This window comes from Lupinus angustifolius, chromosome LG06, assembly GCF_001865875.1.
Source record: "Lupinus angustifolius cultivar Tanjil chromosome LG06, LupAngTanjil_v1.0, whole genome shotgun sequence".
NCBI classification, from domain to species: domain Eukaryota; kingdom Viridiplantae; phylum Streptophyta; class Magnoliopsida; order Fabales; family Fabaceae; genus Lupinus; species Lupinus angustifolius.
In genome coordinates, this window is record NC_032014.1 from 12,306,051 (window position 1) to 12,328,013 (window position 21,963).

The following is a 21,963-nucleotide window of genomic DNA, read 5'->3' on the forward strand; positions in this document are numbered from 1 at the left end:
CGGCTCGCCGGATTTGCTAAGACACCAGTCGTTCCGTGCCTTCCTGACATTCACCCTGAAATAGCCGCCTTTCCAATTTTTCTCATTTGACGAAAACGGCGTGAATAGCCCCCGCCTGGGCCGACATTGAAGAGACGTCCACCCATGACGACCTTCCTTATCCTCATCGGTATTGGTGCAATGACCAACACGGAACATCCAGAAGAACAACTTCAATGTGCACGGGATGTCCACCGCCTGGCACATGATCTCAAAAGCCCGAATAAACCCCAATGAGTTTGGAGTCAGTTGGCTGGGGGCGACGTGCAGATGCGTTAATAGTGTAGTTTGATGATGACAAACCAATATCTTCTTTAATAGTGTAGTTTTATGAGAGCAACATATTTTGAGATATGTTAAGATGACTTGAGTATGCTCCCCATTTCATATGGAGTTATGTGCCTGAAAGAATTTTGATAGAAAATACACTTCTCCCGACTTTTCTCCCCTTTTGACTTCATCAAAAAGTAGAAAACCCAAACGTTTCCGGCATAATATATATATATATATACATATATATATATATACATATATATATATATACATATATATATGTATTCATATGTATATGACAAGCATAAAAGTAATCATAAAAGGATATCGCATAATAGAAAGTTAAAACACTCTTCAAACCATACCAAGAAAAACAACAAAATAAAAGCAAATTATCCAAAGTCAGGAAAAAATTACAACCAGAAAATCCTAACACTAAAGATAGTCTAAGACTCAGGCTCAAAGTTGTCTTCATCAATGTCCATGTCACTCATCTTAGAAGAGAAACGATGAAGTTCAAATTGGATTTGTTGATTTTGAGCATCAAGAGCATCCATCCGATTAGTGATGTAGCCTCGAAGAGAAAACAACTCATTCATAATCATCTGATTAGAAGGCATGACAACAGATGAGGAAGATTGAGCATGAAACTCAAAATGTTGAGATTCAGGAGGGTTAGGAGGGGCAGGTTCTGATTGTTCAGCAAGAGTAGTCGGTCTATTAGTTCTATGCTTATAGATGCAGTCATTAGGATTGAAAGAGAAGCTCATTTTGTGGATCACGTCCCCATCAATATGGCTTTCACGAAGATTTAGAGAGACCTTGGTTTCACGAGCAGTAGAAACACCGAAATGTTCAAGAATTTTGGTTATGAAGATTGCATAGGGCAAGGGGCTTTGAGTTCCTCGAACAGTCCACATTTGTCTCATTATCATCTGAGCCCAATTGATTTTAATGTTATACTTCATAACATACATCAATTAAAGTTTTATGTCACTAATTTGAGAATGGTTTGAAAATTTAGGCAAAATGACATAGCTCAGAAAATAATGAAGCACATGGTCCTCAATTTTAAGATGTCTAGTAGATAGAATATCTCTATTCTTAACAGTCTTACTAAAGCCTTGTTGCTTACGCATTTCTATTTCCCCTTTTGAAATTCTACACAGAGAATAGTAAAAATATTTTTGATTGTAGTTATCCCATTAACAAACAAGACAGAAACCCGTTGTGCTACGTTGAGTGGGTATGTTACAACACAATGAACTAAAAGTGTTCAAATCCAAAACAATGTCTTTTCCTTTCACATAGGAAGTAAGACGGTTTTTCCGAAAGTTCAAGTTGCAGTAAAATAGTCTAACAAGTTCATGATAAATATCATTTGATTCACAACAAAAATCGAAAAGGTTTTGTTGTCTTAAAAGATAAGAGAATAGAAAATCTTCAAACTCAAAGTTCCCGACATTACCGTATTTTGGAGTAAATATGGTTCGTCCATGGAAGTGCTCTCTGAAGACTTTGTGTTGCTCATCGTTTTCAAGAAGCCTTGCTAAGTCCAGAGGGTTAGACTCCAAAGATGAAGTTCTTTGCTTCTTTTGAGTCACATTAGTGCGTTGCTTCTTTGTTCTTGAAAAAGATGCCATGGTTTGGGTTCTTGAAAGTTTTAGGTTTTTGGGTTTGAGAGATTTGGGATTTTTTGATTTGGTCCACTAATCACGAAAATGATGGTATAGAAGTGTTTAGAATTGAAAATGTGATATGATTGGACACAAAAAATCACTCAAAACAGATGAAAAATGAAGATTTTAGAGTTTTGAGGGGGTTTACACGAGTGAGAGATAAGGAGGAAGAAGATGAGTTTGAAAAAATTGCAGAAAATCATATATATACATGGACAAAGTAATCAGTTACTCAGTTTTAAATTTTTTAAAATTTCGAACAACAGCTTTGAGTAATCGATTACAGCATTTGAGTAATCGGTTAGTGAAACTCTCTGTTCAACTCTGTCATTGATTACTCTCCAGTGTAATAGATTACTGGCCCCAGAAAAAATTAATTTTAGGCATATTTATGCTATGACCCAAAATTTAAAAGTTTTAAACATAAATGAACATATTTAAGTACAAGTAGGCATGAGATAAACATAATGAAGCACACATATAATCATATAATCATGTTAAGATAAGTAAGCTTCATCAAGAATGCTTAATTCACGTCTAATTTTATAAAAAAAAAGTTCTTTAGCCAATGGCTTAGTGAAAATATCTTCTAGTTGGTTATGAGCATCAACGAATTCTATAGTCACATCTTTCTTTTGGACATGGTCCATAAGGAAGTGATGCCTTATATCTATATATTTGGTTCTAGAATGCATAATTGGATTCTTTGTGAGGTTTATAGCACTAGTATTGTCACATTTTAGAGGATATTTGTTGTTTATGCCACAATCTAAGCCATAATCTCATAATTGTTGTTTAAGCCACAACACTTGGGCACATCAACTACATGCTGCTATATATTCAGCTTCAGCAGTGCTTAGGACAACACATGCTTGTTTCTTGCAAGACCAAGAGACTAAAGCATTTCCGAAAATATGACAAGCACCACTTGTACTTTTCCTCTCAGTTTTGCATCCATCAAAATCTGAATCTGAATAACCAACCAAATCATATATACTTCCTTTTGGATACCACAATCCAACTTCAATTGTGCCTTTAAGATATTTCATGATTATCTTAACAACAACTAAGTGTGATTCTTTTGGTTTAGATTGATAGCATGCACATAGACATACACTAAACATGATATCAAGTCTACTGACAGTTAAATATAAAAGAGATTGAATCATACCTTGATACTTTGATATTTTAATGCATTTTCCAGCTTCATCTGTATCAATGTAAGTATCAGATCCCATAGGAGTAGCTATTGGCTTGCAGTCATCCATATCAAATCTTTTCAGCAAATCTCTGCAATACTTGGATTCACTTACAAAAATTCCATTATCAAGTTGTTTGATTTGTAATCCAAGGAAATAATTCAACTTCCTCATCATGGACATTTCAAGCTCTCATTGCATCATTTTCCAAAATCACTATACAAAAACTCATTAGTAGAACAAAAAATAATATCATATATATATAAATTTGAACAATAAGAGTATGATGATTTATTTTCTTTATAAAGAGTGTAGTGTCGACCTTTCCTTTGGTAAATCCCGTTTAAAGTAGAAAATTTGTTAGCAAGGCCTTATTACTTGAATAAATGATAATTTTGAATCTCCACGTGCTGTGTGCTTTGAACAGCCGTTGTCATGATAATACATTTATGCTTATGACTTTCAAGCACTCATGCAAAACAAATTAAAAATATTTTCTAGGTACCCAATATGATTTGGGTCCTGCGAGGTTAGCACCTTTTTCTATCTATTTGTGTTGGCCAGATGACATACCATATTTTCTAATATGATAATTGTTAGGTGTGTGACCAATTTTATCATAGTAAGAACAAGTGGATAGATGTTTATGTGTCCAAGATTTTATTTTAAAAATAGGATTAGTATGGATACTTTCTTTATAAAACTTTATAGTGCTTCCCACGATTGTTTTTCCTAAGACATTCTCATTTTTAGCCACACGACTATTTGCATAGTCAATACCTTTATGGCTTGTTGAATGTCTTTGGACTTTTATGATCTTTTCTAAATTGTGACTGCTCTTGTTGAGTTTATTAAGTTCAAGATTTAATGCTGAAACTTTAGTTTCAAGAGCAACACATTTTTGACATGAGGAAGAAGTGAGTTTTTCAATATCTTTCTTTAGAACTTTGTTATGGCTTTCCAAAATAAAAATTTCATTTTTATGTCTTTGGAAAGCTTAATATATTCTTGATGTAAATCATTGAAAGCATTTTGTAACTCATCATATGAAAAAAATATCATTTGGTTCAGAGTTACTAACCTCATAATCATCATTTGAATTGTGTGAAGTCATCAAGGAAATATGTGATTGCTCCTTAATTTTGAGTTCTGCATTTAAACCATCATCTTTATCTTCTGATATAACATTTATTCTTCTATGCTTCTTGTCCTTCTTTCTTTTGAAAGTATGATGTTTTTGTAGGGCTGGACAAGCACATTCAAGATGATCTGGTTTTCTGCATATAGAGCATGTAGATTTTTGCTTTGATGTTGATGCTTTACTATTCGTTGTAGACCTTTGTACTTCTTTGGCGCCATGTATCCTTTCTAAAGTGTCCCAAATTTCTTTCGATATTTTGCAACTTGACACTCTAAGGAATTCTTTTTCTTCTAGAGCCGACACAAAATGTTATTGGCTTCACTTCCCTTACCTTGTTGATAACTTTGAAGAGTTCATAGGGTCATTCCTCAATTGCATTCCAAATATGTAGATCTTGAGACTCTATGAAGATTCTCATTCTGATTTTCCAAAAGTCATAGCACTCTCTAACAAAGCTTGGAGGGCGGTTGATGTTGGAACCTTCTCCTAGAAATGACCTTGAGGCCATCTTCGATATAGGATCAGATTTGAGAATAACATACTCAAAAATAGCTCTGGTGCCAATTGTAAGACTAATATTGAAACTAAGAGGGGGATCTTCGATATAGGATCAGATTTGAGAATAACATACTCAAAAATAGCTCTGGTGCCAATTGTAAGACTAAGATTGAAACTAAGAGGGGGGAGGTGAATTAGTTGACTTAAAATTATGACAACTTTTTCTGAAAAATCAAGAGTTAAGTGCAGCGGAGAAATTCTGCAAAAAATTAATGGATAAAAAATCAAGAGATAAAGGAGGAGAGAGTACACCGAAATTTTATTCTGGTTCACCTTCTTGTCCACCGAAGGCTATGTCCAGTACTCTTGCAACACAAGAGATTTTCTCACTAATATTATGAGTTGTACCTTACACACTCACTAATACTTATGCCACTCTTGAAAAATACTTTTTCAAGTGACTCTATCCCTTTTCTTATCACACTCTTGAAGGATTGTCTTTACAAGTTTGAAATGTAATATCACTTGCAATCTGATAACTCTTTTGTATAATAAGTAATAATGCTCTTATAGGTTTGTAAAACTTTGAAACACTTTACTTCAAGCAACTCAGAAAATTCACTTTGAAAGTTTAAGAACAAGTTGCAAAAGTGCAGAAAAATATTTCAAAGAATTTTCAGAATTTATGTTTGAAAGTTTGTGCAAGAGTTCTTCTTTTGATTATGAGTTTCAATACCTTTAAATAGACTTTCCAACCAGTCATAACACATATTTGAAAGGGTAGGAATTGATTGGAATGAAACCATTTCGTTTGGGATGAAAACCATTCATTTTGAAATCTGAAACTAGTGCAACAACTCTCAGTAATCGATTACTCAAACACGCTGTCCAACTGTCAATTAAATTTTAATTGGAGTAATCGATTACTTCATTTGGGTAATCGATTACCCTACACAGTTTTTGTTGGGTAATTGGTTTTCTCACTTATGTAACATGTTACTTAGATATAATAACTTGTTACACACTATTTTTGAAAATTGTTTGATTTATACTTGAAGTGTTTCAATTTTTTTTTTAAAAATAGTTTGAGCATTACTACTATTGTATATTTGAGAGTATAGGATAGAAGTACCTATTTAGACTTAGACTAATTTGTCTTGAAGCTTTGCCTTCTTTGTCTTCATAAGTATTCTTCTTTTTCTTCTTTTTGGTGATGTTGATGTCTTACCGTGCCAAGGTGAGGAGCAAAGATCTTCTTCACAACAATCATGTGTGCAATATTATTAACCGCTAATGTCTTAGTCAATTAACAACTTATGCAAGAAAGCTCCACGTCTAGCAATTTTAATACATAAGAATAAGTATGACTTGCAAAATCATGTCACTATGTCTAGTGATTCATGCATGCAATATTAGTAAAATGCAACACCTCAACTGTCCTAGTCACCAATGTCTTGATTTATACTAGTTCTTCACCAAAAATAGTTCTATGTATAGTAACTACAATGATAAAATTCAGTTTTATGAATCTTCAAGTATATTTCTATGTCTGGTAAAATATGCTATTTAGTTTGAGAGTTATAAAATCAAAATATTAGTTCTATATTTGGATATCAAAAAGTGAAGTGCATGAAATGACAAATCATATAAGTCTAATCTAACAAATTTACTACTTGTTGGGTTATGCAAACTCAAAATAATATAGAACATATCTTAAACAATTATTCAAGTATCATGCTAAAAGTTTATCAAACTAAAAGCAAGCAAAAAGTAATACAAAACTCAAATAGAAACGAATTTCATAGATTAATTTTGAATCAATGTATACACATTAAAATCATGTTACATTCAACCCCATCTATGGAGTACTTAGCTACTCATATTCACATAATGTAAGTATGACATGGATCATACACTCATGGGGCAGTAGAAACACACACAATCGAAGCAAAAAATAAATACAAAACTCAAATAGAACCTAACTTCATAGATTAATTTTGAATCAAGGTGTACACATTAAAATCATGTTATATTCAACCCCAACTATGGAGTACTTAACTACTCATATCCACACAATGTAAGTATGATAAAGATAGTACACTCATGGGGCGATAGAACCACACACAATCGAGTAATGATTATCACCTATGATGCTTACACTTAGTTTCAATGAACTAAGTGAGCTAAGCTCTATAAAACTTAACAAAAGTAAATTACAAAATGATGGAAGTAAGAGTGTGTTTAATGAAGTGGTTTTGAAGCCTTTAAATAGTATTTTGATGTTGGTTTCTGTGCTCAACGTAGTGTCTGTGCGTTGAGCGTGGGATCTAGCTGGTTGGACACGACTCTTGGACACACCAGGTTGCGTTGAGCATGACTTTCAGCGGTGCGCGCACACTACCCATTGTGCTTAGCATGATAAGGCATGTTGAGCGTAATCTAGACAATGAGTTTGACTTTAATTCTTTTAATTTAGATGCTTAGGGTAGGATATGTGTTGAGCGTTGTTTTTCTTTCACTGAATGTGGAATTGGTGTTGAGCACAGTTACCAGAAATTATCAATTTCACTAAGCATGATCTTTGTGCTAAACTTAGTCAAGTTTTGCCTATATACTTAGAATTTTTTGCTCTTTTGTCTGGATGAAACCTATAAAACCACTTAGGGTACTACTTGGCCAATCAAATGAGTTCTTAATCATATGTATGTATATTTTTAATTATTTGAGTTGATTAATTATAAAAGTGTCTAAAATAAATGTAAAATATAGATCACATTGATACTTAACAAAAATGATATTTACATATAAATTCTTTCAAACAATGTTGTAGCCATATTGAAGATGACACAAATTGGTATGTGTGCTAGAAGAGTATCAGACCCATCTTGAAAATGACACACCCAATTACTCAAAAGGCTCGTGTATGGGGTTAAATATATTGTTAATAATATTAAGCAATATAAGACTTTTGATGCAGTAATATATTTCAAAAACTCCCAAATAATATAATCTCTTCATAAAAGATGGTCTGAATTATTATGCATATTTAAAGAATTGGTAACTAGATACTCAATGAGAATTTTTAGAATTTTTAGAAGTTTTAGTGCCATTATACGACTTCTGTGCATTACTAATTTTACATACAGAAATCATGGAACATTTTAACGACTTCTAAACCAAAAATTCGTTTACCACTTTTACAACTTCTGAGTAATATTTTTAATAAACAAAATATGTTGCATGTTATTTGGTAAACATCAAAGTTTTTAAGTGTTTGGTTGCTCAAACCCACAGTCAGACACATAAAAACATTGCTATTTGCCAAACAATTTATAAGGTATTTTGTTTAATTAACTTACTCAAAAGTCGTAATATGGAAATACGACTTCTGTATATCAAAAAAATCACTCAGAAGTCATAAAGAGGTAAACGTCTTCTGGGCATGAACATTTATATAACACAGAAGTTGTGGATATCTTTCACGAGTTTCATGTATCAGATTTCTACTCAATTATATCGGTTAAAAAATAATGGCTGATATTTCTAGGCATATGATCTAACTGTTGGTAACCAGTTTGCATCCATGCGAACTATCTCATAGTTTGCATGTTAGCTTTTGCCATACTATCCATGTGCTGTGGAAAATACATATAGTTCTGTAATATTAATTTACAAATATTCCACTGACACAAAAAATAACACGTGTTACATGGTACTTAATTGATTAATAAATGATAAATATCACTTTGCCAAGAACCATGGGATAATTTATATATTAACTGGATTCATGGATTACATTTCCGTCGCAAGGAATTTGCATTGCTCCACTATCTCCGATTTTTCGTGACCATATCTTGTATCTTAATGTTCAGTGGATTTGTTAGCAAAAGCCTAAAGGGACGCTTACGCAAGGTAATGCACATTTGTGCAAACTAACTTGACAAACACTTCCTTAAACTTGACCTTTTGATATATTTATTATTTTAAATAATTTTATAATGAAGTAGCATGTGTTCCTAAGGATGTGTATACGTAATAGTTTCGTGAATGTTAAATAATTTCTAGTATTTTTATATATGATGTATTACTATTTTGTTTTTTTGGGTGCTATTAAGGGTATATCCCCATATTTTTTGGTAAGAAACTAATATATTTTAGGGTTTGTGGTTGCTCATCCCAATAAATGTCACTCACAGGAATCAAACAATCGACATTGGGATCTAGTGAGACCATATACCACTAGATCGTCGGTTGTTAGTTGATTTCGGTTCATTAGTTATTATATTGTTTTCATTAATCGATTAAGAGTTTAATTAATCGATTAACTATTTAGTATATAAATGGTGATTTCCTTATTCATTGTAATTCAATTCATTCATTTTTCAGTAATGAAAAAATATCAATTCTTTAAGTTTTCTTTCTCATTCTCTTTTCTCATCTTTCTTGTTTTATCAAGAAGATTCAAGCTTGCCTCTTACCATTTTAACATGGTATCAAAACGTAATTAATCTTTTGTTAGCTTTCGCGTTTATGTTTCTATGAAGAACTTCCAACTCACCTTATTACAAAAGAGCAAGAATGGAGAGTGTCTACCAGAGTTACAACAGTCTCATCATCATTTTCTTTGATCATATAGAGTCTTTGGTTGAGACACCTGATGATTGTGCCATTTCTATATCAAGCATTCTTCCATTTCAAGATTCCCGAGAAAATTCATGCCAAGAGCTTTGTATGGACCTTTGTGTTGTTTACTAATCAAAGAGACATGTTCATTTCATTTCTTGCAAAGTAATAAAAGATTAGTGCATATCTTCTTCTCAAAAGTTTCTACCATCTTCTTGCTCTCAATTCTGTAACAAGTAACAACACTCAGAAGAAAAGAAGGGTGAGAAAAGTTTCATTCAATTATGTTGATCAAACTGGTAATTTGGTATATGAATATTATCAAGCAATATGCATGTTCCTCTTTGAGATCTTTCAGAGTTCTTGAGATTCTTGGTCACTTCACATTTCTTTTTCTTATTCTTCATCAACTACCCTCAATTATTTATATTCTTTATTACTCAAGTTTCTTTACCTCCATCTCTCATTAAACACACAACATTAGTGTGTAATTTTTCCTCATTGAAGCAACATGTAACCATCAAGATTAAGGTTCATCTCATTTCTCTCTTTTATCTGTTATGATTGGTTTGCTTCTGTCAAAAAGATAGCTAAGCGTTGGATGAAATTGCTTCTGCCAAATGGTGGTTAAGCGTCAATATTGCTTCACGTTCAGATTTCAAGACTGGGAGATGAATATTCGCTCACCAGCAAGAGGATGTATTAGAGTATGTGTAGTGTTCAACACAATCATTTCAAGCTTGGAATGCTTGACACATTCCAGCTTTAGGGGGTGTTAAAGTTGTTAGTTGATTTTGGTTTGTTAGTTGTAATATTGTTTTCGTTAGTCGATTAAGAGTTCAATTAATCGATTAACTAGTTAATATATAAATGATGATTCTCTTATTCATTGTAATTCAATTCATTTTTTAGTAATGAGAAATATCAATTCTTTATGCTTTCTTTCTCATTCTCTTTTCTCATCATTCTTGTTTCATCAAAAAGATTCAAGCATGCCTCCTGCCATTTTAACAAACTAAAGTCAAATCCCACAAAACAATAATTTTTAATTTTAACTAATCACGTTTAAGTATAATCAAGAAGTTTCCTAAGTTGTTATTAGGATTTTCATGAGCTAAAAAAAAATACTAAGTTCTAATAACTTGAAATGTTTCTTATTTTTTTAAACCAATCTAACTAGTTCAAGTCAATTTACAATCAAGTTTTGGATCTATGAGAATGACATTTGCTCATAACAATGGCCACATATACTTTAAAATGAGTAAGTTTTTTTTATATATAAGGGAAGGGATACTTTTGAATAAAAAATACAATAAAGTTAGTTTTTAATTTGGATAGTCAAATTCTTTTTTAAGCTTGTAAAGTCAAGTTATAAGGTAAATAATTCATTATATTTTCTTTAAGTTTCTATTATGGTAAAGCGTCCTCTAAGTAGGGGTGTAAAAATTCAGTTTGGTTGGGTTTTGGTGCATTTTAGTGACCGAACCGATCAAAAAATATGGTTCGGTTCCGCTCAATTAACCGCAACTTTAACTATAAGAACCGAACCGAACCGCTCTTGAATGGTTCGGTTCGGTTCCACGGTTTTTACATTTACTTTTTATAAAAAAAATATTTCATCAATTGAAAATTCAAAATGTATTATAAGAGATATTGTTTATCATAAAAGGATAAACTATACTACTATCATTATAAAAAAATATGAATCATATATAACAATACAATTCATAATTACTAACATATATATCAATTAATAAAATATATAATAGTTACATTTATAACCTTACATTTCATAATTAGTAACACATGTATAACAATATATGATATATGTTGGTTTCAAACTCAATATCATAAAAGTTGGAAAATATGTTCCAAATCATAAGACATTAGGAAACAATTTAGTAACTAATAACATATATAATACTAACTTAATAACAATTTAGTAACATATGTAACACTACAATTCACACAAAAATTGATAATTTAAGCTAGAAAATTGGTTGAAGAATTTAAACAATAATAAAAATATTATTTCTTAATCCCTAGTATATATTTCTTTAATATAATATGCGGTTCAGTTCCAATAGTTCCTAAATTTCTAAAACCATAAACCGAACCGAACATAAACGGTGCATTAAAAAATAACCGAACCAAATCGCGAAATCGAACCAAACCACATTTTGCGATTTGGTTTGGTTCGGTTCCATTGGTTTCGCGGTTTAAACTGGAACCGCTTACACATCAATAAATTCAAGACTAAGTTATATATTAATGATTATATATATGGCTTAAGATCAACAAGCCGTCTTAGCTCAGTGGTAGAGCGCGTGGCTTTTAACCACGTGGTCGTGGCGGTGATTTTATTTTTCCATCAAAACATGATGAGTTTTCAAACGTATATGACTTGTATGTGAGTTTTAAATAATAATAAGTAATTTAAGTATTTAACTATATAACCTTAGAATAATTAGCAGAGAAGGGAACACATTATGCCCTCACTGATAATAACATTCTTTTTTATCGGCAAATAATAATATTAAGACAAAAACAGAGTTAGGAGAATAAGTGATACTCATATCCACAAAGTTATTAGACAATACAACTTAGACAAGAAGAAGGGATCCAAACCCAATCCATAAAAGGGAAAGAGAAAGAAGAAAAAACAAGCAGTAAGTAGGTTCAAAGAGTGAAGCTGAATAGAGAACAATACCTCATCTAGATTAACAGAAGAATGCTCAAAGAGTACCTTATTTCTAGCCAGCCATATGGACCAAATAGTTACAAACTAGAGAGACATCCACCGAGAGTGAGCCATTTTCCCCAACATCACAGATGACTAGTGAAAAAGGAAATTACACTTGACCCCAACGGTATAACAGAACAGAGGCCAAACCAAAAAAGGATAATTTGCCAAACACCATAAGAGAATGGATAAGAAAAGAATAAATGATCAATATATTCTTCCAACTCACCATAGAAAACACATCCTATTTGAGAAACGTCAGCTGTAACTCCACGCCTAGCTAGGTTGGAAAGAGTCGGGACTCCATCTAGAGACAATCTCCAAACTATGCATCTCAATTTAGAAGGAACATTGCAAGCCCAAAGTCTTTTATAGAAACCAGAGTGATAGAGGAACCTTCATTCAAGAGTACCGTGTAAACATTGCTGACTGAGTAAAGACTAGCCTTGCCATTCACCCAAAGCCACCCGTCAACATAGTCATATATAGGTCGGGCATCCTCCAGTGACTTAAGTTGAGTACCAACTTCTTCTTGTTCCCATAAGAATAAGTTCCTGCACCACTTTAGATTCCAACACCAAACACCATTCCTCCACCCTCCCAAAGAGCTAATACAAACATCTTTGTCTAGAGAAACCTGAAACAATCTTTGAAAACAAATGTTAAGATGAGCCTCCCAAACCCAAAGATCTTTCTAAAATAAAACATAGTCACCAGAGTCGACTCTCCTATTCACTCCCTCCAAAAATCACCCATTGTGAATCTCATTCACTCTACTATGAAGGCACTCTAGATCTCTCCACCACAACGACCTATTTTTAAAACACCCCCCACCATAAAGCCCTCCCACAACCCCCACACCCACCCCATATCTAGACCTCAAAACTTTCACCCAAAGAGAATCACTCTCAAGGAGAAGTCTCCACCTCCACTTACCTAATAAGGCTAGGTTAAACAAACACAAGTTTTTAATCCCAAGACCTCCTCCCTCTTTCGACCTACAAACCATTTTCCAACACACCCAATGAACCCCTTTACTGACCTCACCCCTACCCCAAAGAAACTTTCTCTGGATTTTATCAAGCTTATAGATAATAGACACAAAAGCTTTGTAGAAGGGGAAGAAATAAATAGTTAAGGAAGAGAGAACCGACTTGATGAGAGTTACACGACCAACGAAAGAAAGAAACTTTTGTTGCTAGAGAGAGAGCTTCTTTTTAAACGAGTCAATAACTGGAGCCCAAGTAGAAATTTTTCTAGGATTAGCACTAACAAGGATTCCTAAGAACTTGAAAGGAATAGAGCCAACCTTACATAACAACTTATCCACTGCCAACTGAACAAACCCAGGACTGGACTTAATGCCAATAAAACTACTCTTCTGGTAGTTAATTCTCAACCCAGAAGCCAACTCATAACAATTCAGAATGCTCTTAAGAACCACAACATTATCAACAGAGTTCTCCCCCATCAAAATGGTATCATCAAAATATTGTAGATGAGAAATACTTACCTCATCTCTACCGACCACATAGCCTTTGAAGATTCTCTTCGACATTGTCGATCTCATAATTCCAGCCAGGCCCTCAGCAACAATAAGGAAAACAAAAGGAGCGACCGGATCACCTTGCCTCAGACCTCGGGCCACATTAAACTCCATGGTTGGACTCCCATTAACCAAGATAGATACAGAGTTTGACTACAGGCAACTCTTAATCCAATTTCTCCATTTGAAGCAAAAACCTAATCTTTCCAACATATAGAGGAGGGAGCTCCAATTAACTGAGTCATAAGCTTTTTCAAAGTCCACCTTAAAAATAAAACAATCAACATTGTTCTTTTTAGCCTAATCGATGATCTCATTAACAATGACAACCCCATCCATGATGTATTTTCCTTTGAGAAAGGCAGTTTGGCATTCCGAGGTGACCAAATGCAGAACCTTTTTAAGACGCCCAACCAGAAGTTTGGAAATAATCTTATGGATACAACCAACAAGGGATATAGATCTATAATCACCAAAACCTTGCGGGCTACTTGACTTCGGAATCAGGAAAAATAAAGGAAGCTTTGCAGCCTTTCGCAAGGTTACCAGAGCAAAAGAAGTCATCCATCATAGGCACAACATCAGATTTAACACAATCCCAATACTTTTTAATAAAATTGAAATTATACCCATTCGACCCAGGACTTTTATTACCATCACAACTCCATACAACTTATTTAATCTCAGCTTCCTCAAAACGAGCAGTAAAAAAGCTGTTATCCGCTTCAGAGATGCACTTGAATTCAATCCCAACAAGAGAAAGCATATTCCAATTATGCTCAGCAAAACACTCAAGAAAAAACGAGCAGATATGATCTTTAACCCTAACAGATCCTCAAACCATTCCCCATCAATTAACAAACCAAGAACCTCATTGGATCTTCTCCTTCTATTGATAGAAGCATGTTAGAATTTAGAATTAGAGTCACCCTCACGAAGCCACCTCTGTCTGGATTTCTGAAGGAGAAGGTTGTCTTTTTTGCTTGAAAGGCGTCAAAGATCAACAGTAGGAGATCTCCTAGCTGATATACCTACATCAGATAAACGAACATCACACTTTTTTTCGTCAATAGAGTTATTAAAGGTTGCTTTCTCAACAACTTGCCTATCCAGTAATCCAAAGTTATCGTTGTTCCAAATCTTCAGCGATCTCTTAAGACATTTCAATTTTTCTTTGAGAACAAAAGAACCCCTACCATGAACCTCCAATTTATTCCATTCGACTTCAACAAACTTACCAAATCGAGTATATGAAAATCAGCAATTATTACTTCTGAATGGAGAAGGACCCCAATCAGGAACATCATTTTTTAGCATAATAGGATAGTGATCAAAGAAAGTCCTATTCAGACATAATTGGACAAGTCTATCCCAACTGTTGAGGCAACTATCATTGACAAGGAACCTATCAAGCCTACTCATCGCTGAGCCATTAGACAAAAACCAAGTGAATTTCGAACCACCAAGAGGAAGATCGAATAGATCCATATCGTCAACGAACTAAGAGAACTCCACACAGTCACTACTAACAACAAGAGAACCAGAGCCCTTTCTTTCATCCTGATGCAGAACTGCATTGAAATCCCCCACCACACACCACATCTCCTCCAAATGACACAACCTATAAATCTTAGCTTCCTCCCAAAACAAACGTTTCCTAGAGAAGAGATTCGTCCAGCGATTCCGAAAATACCCTCAGTGAGAGTCAACTTTATAATTGAGTCAAACATTTGTGGGGCCAGGGGGACCACTTTATGAATGTCGCGGGTTTTAAAAACGGGGGCCTCCACATCACTATTAATGCCAATAAATTCATTTTCAAAAAGCACATCCTTCTCACCATTTACCCGAGAGAGAATTAAGTTCTTCCCAATGATTGGATTAAGGTATGCCGCAAATCCTTCACTCCCTTCCTGGTCTCCACTGATTTCAATAACTCATTTAGCAACCGGGTTCAAAAAAAAATAAGCATTAGGAAGGGTTAAGCATTAACTCCACAAACTGCACCTCTCTCCTCCATGACATCCCTACCATCTTCTTCACATACTAGATGATGGTCACCAATCTTCGCCGTGTCAGATATCCAAGCCGAGGATTTCTCTTAGCACCCTTCATCCTCCGAGTCGAAAGAATCTAACGCAAAGGAATGAGAACTATTGTCCACCTGGTCTCCTCGGAAGGGCTAAACTCCTCATGTTTCCTCCCACACAATAATATCGGACTCCTTGCCATTAATACATACTACAACCGATTTCTCAATTTTGTTTTCCACTGGAGTTCTAACCTGGAGTCTGCAGAATTTGAAGCTCACCTTCTGACTTGAAGCTTCGTCCACTGAAATTAAGGAGCCAAACTCCTTTGCAATTAACTCAAAGAATCCCACAACCACGCATGAACCAGAATTCTGAAACACTGACTCCATACATCCCTATACTCCACTAGAGTATCAACACTCCAAGAAGAGACGAATAAGAATAGGGAGGATAACTAGTCCTTCGAGTCCTTCAGAACCTCTTGGACGTTCTCACCGTCAATAGGAGAAAGAAGGACCAGGTCTCCCCCTAGAAGATGGGCTGAAATAGTAAGGATTCCTTCCACCTTCAGCAATTCAGGCACCAAACTTGGGGACACTGAATCCACAGTTCTCCCAACCAAGCACTTAAGCGACCACTCCAAGTCCTCTTTAGCAACAGAAAACTGCAGACTCATCACTTCCTCCGACAACAACATAGAACCACAAGGAATCACTTCTTTAGAACCCACTTGTTCAGTGCCCCTAACTGCTTCCACATAGCTTCTATTGTCTCTACGACACATAGTTTAACCCACTCTGATACTGGGTTGAAGGTCATTACCACTAACGAAACGGCCGGGATTCCTCTTGAATCTCGGGATATTGGCAAATATTTTCAAATTTCCAATCCACAAATTATCCAACTCCTGAGCAAGCTTCCTTTCAACTTTAAATTTATCAAACCTGAGAAAAGCAACCCTCTAAAGAAACCAATTCCTCTTTACCTCTATATAAACATCCCTAACTCTCCCCCATTTCTGAAAAAAAATCTCCACAGGTCCTTGGTGCCAAAGTCGTCTAGGAAGTTAGTAACGTAAAACGAACTGAATTCTCCATTATCACTCTAATGATTACCTAGAATTCGACCTCTCTCAGGATCACGACGACAACACGCATCATTTGGAACTACAATAGGACCCCCCTAGAGGAACCGATAGAGCCTCTTAGAGGAGGAACACTGTGAGACTTATGGACGTGAGAACTACTAGGGCGTGACAATGGCTGAGCAATAACTGGGTAAATTTGGTTGGCGTGAGGCCTAGGGTCTATCGGGAAAACTCTCCTCGGAGCACGTGGGGAAACTCTCCGAAATGCTCTCATTTTTGGCTTATCATGTATCATTACATTCCTTGATAATGCGATGCAGATGAATGATTGATGTGTGTAAGTGTGGGATCGTTATGCTTTATGCCCTACAAAATAATTTAACTATATAACCTAATATTTACATTTTGCATTGGTCGTTCTTACGTTTTGCTTATTAATTTAGACATTTAGTGTATTTTTTACTTAATTTTAAATAGAGTAAACACACATTTTGTACTTATGTTGTTGTTCCTAATAAATATAAATTATCATTTTGATTCCTAACTTTCAAAAACATGACACACGTTAGTCAGTCGGGAAATTTACTCAGTTGGTGCACTTTGACCGAAAAATTACGGTCTTGGTGCACCTTTTGAAAATATTACGAAGATGGTGTAGTTTTCACCTAAATCGGCAACCCTGTTGCCGATTTCAAATAAATTAATTTTTTTTATTCGACTCCCCCCTAAATCGGCAATGGGGGGGGGGAGTTTTACCTATATATATATTTTTTTTAAAATTAACCCCCCTAACTCGGCAATGGGGGGAGTTTTACAAATTATATTTTTTTTTTAATTTCTCCCCCCTAAATCGGCAATGGGGGGAGAGTTTTACCTATATTTTTTTTTTTTAAATTTAACCCCCCTAACTCGGCAATGGGGGGGGGGAGTTTTACAAATTTAATTTTTTTTTTTATTTCTCCCCCCTAAATCGGCAATGGGGGGGAGTTTTACATGTAATTTTTTTTTTACCCATCCTCACCTAAATCGGCAATCAGGAAGGAGTTTTTGAAAGTCTATAAATTTACCAACTAGTGCTATGTAAATTACACCTTCACAACAATTTCTCTTCATTCTTTCAATTCTGTGAAATAGAGGAGCTTGTTAATCACTTTCTTCCAGTAAGCTTTTATTGTAGAGGTTAGTATATTATTTAGTTGCTCCATTTTATTTCATTTCTATAAGTTTATATGTTTTAATGTTTTTAATTTTTTATTGTAGATGGCTATTGTGAGAGATATTGTTAGCGACTTTAGTGATGAAGAGGAGATTGAAATATGTAGTGATGAGGAAGAGGTTCAGTTTGGTAGTAGTTCATCTCGTAGTATTACATATACTACTCCGTCACCATTTTTCTTGAACACAAATTCTCAAGCTGGTCGTGATATTGGGCACGTAACCGGTTTAACGAATGTTGTTGATAATGATTTGTTTATCGGCTTGCAATTTGAATCTAAAGAAGCCACAATAAATGCAATTAGAGAATTTCATATAAAAAATTCATTTGATTATATTGTTGTAGAGTCGAGACCGGACAGATACGTTGCCAAATGTAAACATTTTGGTGCAGGATGTGAGTGGCGAATTCGCGCTTGTTATAACGTTAAACGCGATTATTGGGAGATTAGAAAAATTAGTGGAACACATAGTTGTGTGTCTATGGTAGTTTCTCAAGATCATAGTAAATTAAATTCGTCATTCATTGCAGACCTTATTGTTAATTTGGTATCTGCAGATCCGAGTATACCAGTTAAGGCACTAGTGAAATGGGTGGTTAGTCGTTTTGGTTATACAGTCACGTATAGAAAGGCGTGGACTGCAAAACAAATGGCAATGGCCAAAATTTATGGTGATTGGGAAGGATCTTATAATGAGTTACCACGTTGGATGAATGCTCTACAATATTTTTGTCCGGACACAATTGTAAAATATCAAGCACATCACGAAGTTGTAGATGGCATGGAAGATCCAAGTCGAATCATTCTCGATAGAATATTTTGGGCTTTCAAACCATGTATTGAAGGGTTTGGTTATTGTAAACCAATCCTACAAGTGGATGGTACATTTTTGACTGGGAAATATACTGGAACATTGCTAATAGCAAGTTCACAAGATGGAAATAGACGTGTATTTCCAGTTGCATTTGCCATTGTCGAAGGAGAGACAAAAGAAGCTTGGGAATGGTTTTTTTTCAATCTGAAGACCTATGTTACCCCACAAGAAAACCTGTGTATCATATCAGATAGGGGGACAGGTTTATTAGCTGCATTGCGAAGTGAGTTGACAGGATGGTCTAGTGCACAATCAGTTTATTGTATTCGTCATGTAGCTAGTAATTTCAATAAGGAATTCCGTGATTCTGATCTAAAAGACAAAGTTGTAGAAATGGGTATGTCCTATTTATATTTTTATTTTATTAATATTGTTATATTATGGATATTAATATGTTTGTATTTATTTACTAGGTTATGAGTTGATGCGACCACGGTTCGAGCGAATGTTGAATTCGTTGCGTCAAAAAAATTCAAGGGCTGCTGCATGGTTGGACCAGATTCCAAAAGAGAAATGGAGTCAGGCATATGATGGAGGGAGACGATATGGCCACATGACTACCAATCTTGCTGAATGCATTAACGGTGTTTTGAAAGGATCAAGAGCTCTTCCTATCACTGCACTTGTTAGAGCAACATATTATAGGCTTAACGAATGGTTCAATGAACATCGAAATGAAGCCTCTAACATGGTTATGGCAGGACATGTATATTGCGAAGAATTGACAAAGGTTATCAAAGAAAATCAACGTAAATCTACATGTCAACTAGTTCGTAATTTTTCACGAGAGACTGGAGTCTCTGAAGTTGAAGTTGTATCTAGGTCTGCTGGTCGGCAAGTGAGGCTGTATACAGTAAAACTTGCTGAGAATTGGTGTGACTGTGGAGAATTTCAATCATTACGATTGCCATGCTCTCATGCTATCGCAACGTGCGCTTCTTTGAATTTAGATTGCAGCCAATTTATCTCAACAATTTACCGCCTCGATAATCTTCAGAAGGTTTATGGATATGAGTTTCAACCACTTGGTAATGAAGAATATTGGCCTCCTTATTCAGGTCCGACATTCATTCCCAATCCTGTTATGCGTAGGAAAAGAAGTGGAAGACCAAAGACTTCACGCATTCACAATGAGATGGATGAGGTTGAAAGTGAACAACTTAAAAAATGTGGATGGTGTAGAACAGTAGGTCATAACAGGAAGACATGTCCATTGCGATCTAGAGAATTAGGGGAGAGTTCTAGGCAACATTCGTAAGACTAGTTTAATTGTTACTCAATACCTTTGTAATGTATTTACATTGATATAAAATTCTTTTATGAAATATGTGCAGTGAATATACTTTAAATTTATACTATAAATATACTAAATAAATATATTATAACTGTATACTATAAAAATACTATAACTATATATTATAAATATAACTATATACTATAACTATAAATATAATTATATGCTACAAATATAATTATATGATACAAATATAACTAGAAACTATAACGTCACTGTCCAATGTGCAAGGGACTTTAAAATAAATGTGGGAGTGTGTAGAAGATTTTAGTGTGTAGGAGTTGAATGACTACACATCTTTGCAGAGATTCTTTTGTTGTTGGTTTACATCTAGTGCACATCATTGCAGAGATTCTTTTCTTGAATCTACTACACATCTTTGCAGAGGTTCTTTGCTTGTTGCAGAGATTCGTTTATTGAATGTACTATAAATCTTTGCAGAGTTGATTCTTTGGAGAGTTGAATGATTGTTTGTAAAAATAAAATTGGTTACAAATATTAATGCCATTAAATTTAATTTAATCCGGTAGCTGAGTTGGAGAATTTAATTTAATTACGTATATATATTGACCAAACTCGGCATCCAGGGTGCCGAGTTCATGAATAATTTTTATGGAAATCGGCATTGGCACTGCCGATTTAGGCTAGGGCAAAAAAAAATTGAATGGAAATCGACATTGGCACTGCCGATTTAGGCTAGGTCAAAAGTAATTAAATGCAAATCGGCATTGACACTGCCGATTTAGGCTAAATTAATTATTGAATATGAAGTGTAAGATATTTTTACTGAATTGGCAGAATTTATTTTAATTTGGTAGTTGATAATTAGTTGGACAATTTATTGCATTTAATTCGAATTCAGCAATATTTGACCAAAGTGTATCAGAATTCATTTATTGCATTAAATGTATTCAGTAATATTTGACCAAAGTGTATCAGAATTCAAGTGGAGTATGTAATTTAAGTTGGTAGTTGAAAATTTACCAACGAAACTCGGCAACCATGATGCCGAGTTCTACAGAGAAATGTTGAAATCGTCACTGCCATTGACGATTTAGGCCTGGGAAATTAATTAGGGCAAATTAATTCCCCACCAGACTCTATTGCCAACTACCCTCAATTAAATTTTTCTACCGAAGTAATACACTCACCCAAATAATTTTCTCCTATAAATATCTCCTTATACCTCCTCACTTCCTTACATTACCTTCTTTCACTTCAATCACTTATTCACAAATTCTTCTATTTTCTTCTCATATTTTCTTCACAAATGGAGTATCTTAACCCTGGGCCAATTGACACATCACTACTTACAATGCAAAATGAACATATATCAAATGATGTATGGAATGGCATTGAATGTAGTTTTCGGCCAAGATATTGTTTTTGGCAATCACTACCTTCCGAGCCGGTGTTACAAGTTATTCGCACCACTGCTTTTGGTAACTTGTTGACACTTGGACCAGCAGAAATCAACAACCATTTACTACTAGCATTGATCGAGAGATGGAGGCCGGAAACACATACTTTCCACTTTACATGTGGAGAGGCCACCATCACTCTTGAAGATGTGGCTTACCAACTTGGCATTCCGATAGAAGGAGAAGTTATTACCGGAGTGACAAGTATGGATTGGGAAGACATTTGCATGCAGTTGTTGGGTGCTGTTCCAGCTGGAAACGAATTAATGGGGCAGAGGGTTAAACTCACTTGGCTA

At 34.7% G+C, this 21,963-nt stretch overlaps 1 protein-coding gene across 1 annotated transcript; it reads left to right on the forward strand.

Annotated features, from left to right (window-relative positions):
• On the forward strand, positions 18,122-20,210 carry LOC109350469. The gene is made up of 3 exons (XM_019591703.1): positions 18,122-18,302; positions 18,423-19,289; positions 19,366-20,210. Exons 1-3 carry the CDS (start codon positions 18,122-18,124, stop codon positions 20,208-20,210), a joined length of 1,893 nt encoding a protein of 630 aa, XP_019447248.1.